General features: G+C 26.0%; 1 protein-coding gene across 1 annotated transcript in view; it reads right to left on the bottom strand.

Moving 5' to 3' along the window:
• LOC107620483 (CTD nuclear envelope phosphatase 1-like) overlaps nt 695-2,364 on the bottom strand; it is a 3,627-nt gene continuing 1,957 nt past the window's right edge. Inside the window, exons 4-6 of the mRNA XM_016322632.2 lie at nt 2,017-2,098; nt 1,601-1,754; nt 695-1,110 (exon numbers count right to left, since the gene is read on the bottom strand). Coding sequence (XP_016178118.1) covers nt 985-1,110; nt 1,601-1,754; nt 2,017-2,098 — 362 coding nt within the window. The 3' untranslated portion in view covers nt 695-984. The remainder of the gene's footprint in view (nt 1,111-1,600; nt 1,755-2,016; nt 2,099-2,364) is intronic.

The raw sequence follows: 2,364 nt of genomic DNA, 5'->3' as shown, positions 1-2,364 counted from the left end.
ACTTATAACATAGTATTGGTCCCTAGCTAACAAAATTTAGTTAGCAAGGAAATATTTAGTTATTAGTTAATAGACTTTGCTAGGCAGACAATAGTTTTGTGAACAATGTGAACAATAAGCTCTAAAATTGGCCCAATAAAATAAAAACACACTACACCCTCAAATTATCCACCTAAATCTTAATATTAGAATAACTATCCGCACACCTAGTGAATTAAACATCCAATATATCCATTGTTCACATTATTTAGTATTTTCATTATCTACCTATGCTTTTTCTTAGTTTTAAACTATACATTGATGGAATTATGAAAAATGTGTGAAGCTAATGTTTTACAAAAATATAACAGTATGAGAGACTACAAAAGAAGGATTTGAATTGAATTTATTTAAAACCTCTAGAAAATCTAGAACAAATTATTGGTGACATACATGATAGAGATAATAGTGAGAAAAAGAACAAAATCCAGTTATAAGAGGCAAAGTTAGGTATTCAGTTAGAGAAATTATGTTAATGGTAATAAATTTTGTTATTCTATTTCTAAGTAAGATACATTTAGATCAATATCAAATCATCTTTTTTTCTGTTTCATATTCACACAGCTATATTCTTTCTTCATCAAGATCATATCAAACTCTATGAATACAAAAAGAAAAAGAAAAATCTAACTTGTCAATAGAAGGAGAATTTACAGAGAAAAATAATGAAGAGACTGCAAGCAATTTCAGTCTTGTAAACTCGACTTTGTTACCAATGTGTCTTTTTTTATAAATTTATTATCAAAATGTCATTCTTTTTAAACTAATTATTAAACACCACCTTTTGTATATCACTGCAAACAATCATAATAAAAAATGAAATAACAAATCATTTGTCATTATAATAAAAAGGTAGCATCTGAACAATTAGTTATAAAAAGGGTGATATTTTGATAATAAATTTTGAAAAAAGTGACGGATTGGTAACTAAAAAAGCCTATAAACTCAACTGTAAGTTAGAATCCCTTGTTGTTGAAACCATTCAGGCATCTTATACTTTTCACGGAGCACATCTCTAACATCTTTCTGGTAAGATAGGTACTTGAGAAGTGGAAGAATCACATCTATAAGCTGTGATCATGCAAAAATAGACCAAAAAAGATGGTAAGAAATCAAAGAACAATGGCTCCGTTTGTATTCAAATTTTTCAAAATTTATACATATTGTGAAAATAGAAAGTAGAATCTATTACTTTTATTGTTTCATTTCTTCTTCATCTCTGTTATAGTGTGTATGTGTTCTTTTTAAAGAGAAAAAGATAAATAAATTTCTGAATTTTTTAGCACAAATATAAATAAACTCCTCGTCAAATTAAAATACAAGTAAATTCCTAATTTTTGTAATCCAGAAACATGTAATTTTTTTTTTAACAAAGATTTGAAATTCAATACGGAGAGACCTATGTATTTATCATTTAGAAAAATCAGAGACTTATTTATGATTGAGTTTAATGAGAGACTTAATTATTTTTTAGATAAAAGATTAGAGATTTATTTGTCAATAGTTTGTATTTTTTTTATATACAAAAAAAAGAATGAAAACACAAAAAAAATGTATTTACTTGTGTGTCATGCGGTTTCCCAACAGAAAATGAGATGCATGGAATTCCATTTTCTGGTTGCAACAAAAAGCTAAAAGGATTGTTGTCTACAATAACAATGCGGCATAGATCATTTGTTATACTGCTAAGATCTTTCACGTGTTCCTTATATTCCCTGTAATAAGCAGTGATTACATAATTGCTTCCGATAGCAAATTAAAACATGTTAATTGAATTTTAGAATGATTGATATTTGAATTTAACAAACATTTTAATTAAAATGAGTAATTTTATACATCTAAATTTTTTATGACTTAAGTTCAATTAAGTTAAATAATAAGAATTGGAATAATACTAAGCATAATTGATTTTTGTTATTTTAGACTAACTTAGTTGAATTTAATTAACAAAAATATCTTCAAGAAATAATTACTTACGTGTTGGTAGTTGAGGAGCGATAAAGTCGTAAACGGAATCGATTTTCTCTGTCTATTCTATCAGTAACTGGACTAGCATAACCTACACAGAATTTATAGAGGTATTTAAAATAAAGCTTGGTACATAATTGGCATAACTTTTATTATGTTAAGAAAATGTGATTATAACTTGTTAAGTTTTGATTGCATTCTCTTTACAAATTCTTAAAAAGTGAGACTTGTTTAAAATAGACATTTCATATTTAAAGTAGCAAAGTAAAATTTCAAGTTCTTGCATATTTTTTAAAATTGTCATGAGTATATAAAAAATTAATTTTTAGATTAGTCATTTATATAAAATATATGTCG

Source organism: Arachis ipaensis, chromosome B10 (genome assembly GCF_000816755.2).
Source record: "Arachis ipaensis cultivar K30076 chromosome B10, Araip1.1, whole genome shotgun sequence".
Lineage (NCBI taxonomy): Eukaryota > Viridiplantae > Streptophyta > Magnoliopsida > Fabales > Fabaceae > Arachis > Arachis ipaensis.
Note: the sequence above shows the minus strand (reverse complement) of the source record. Positions and strands in the feature narration are given on the sequence as shown.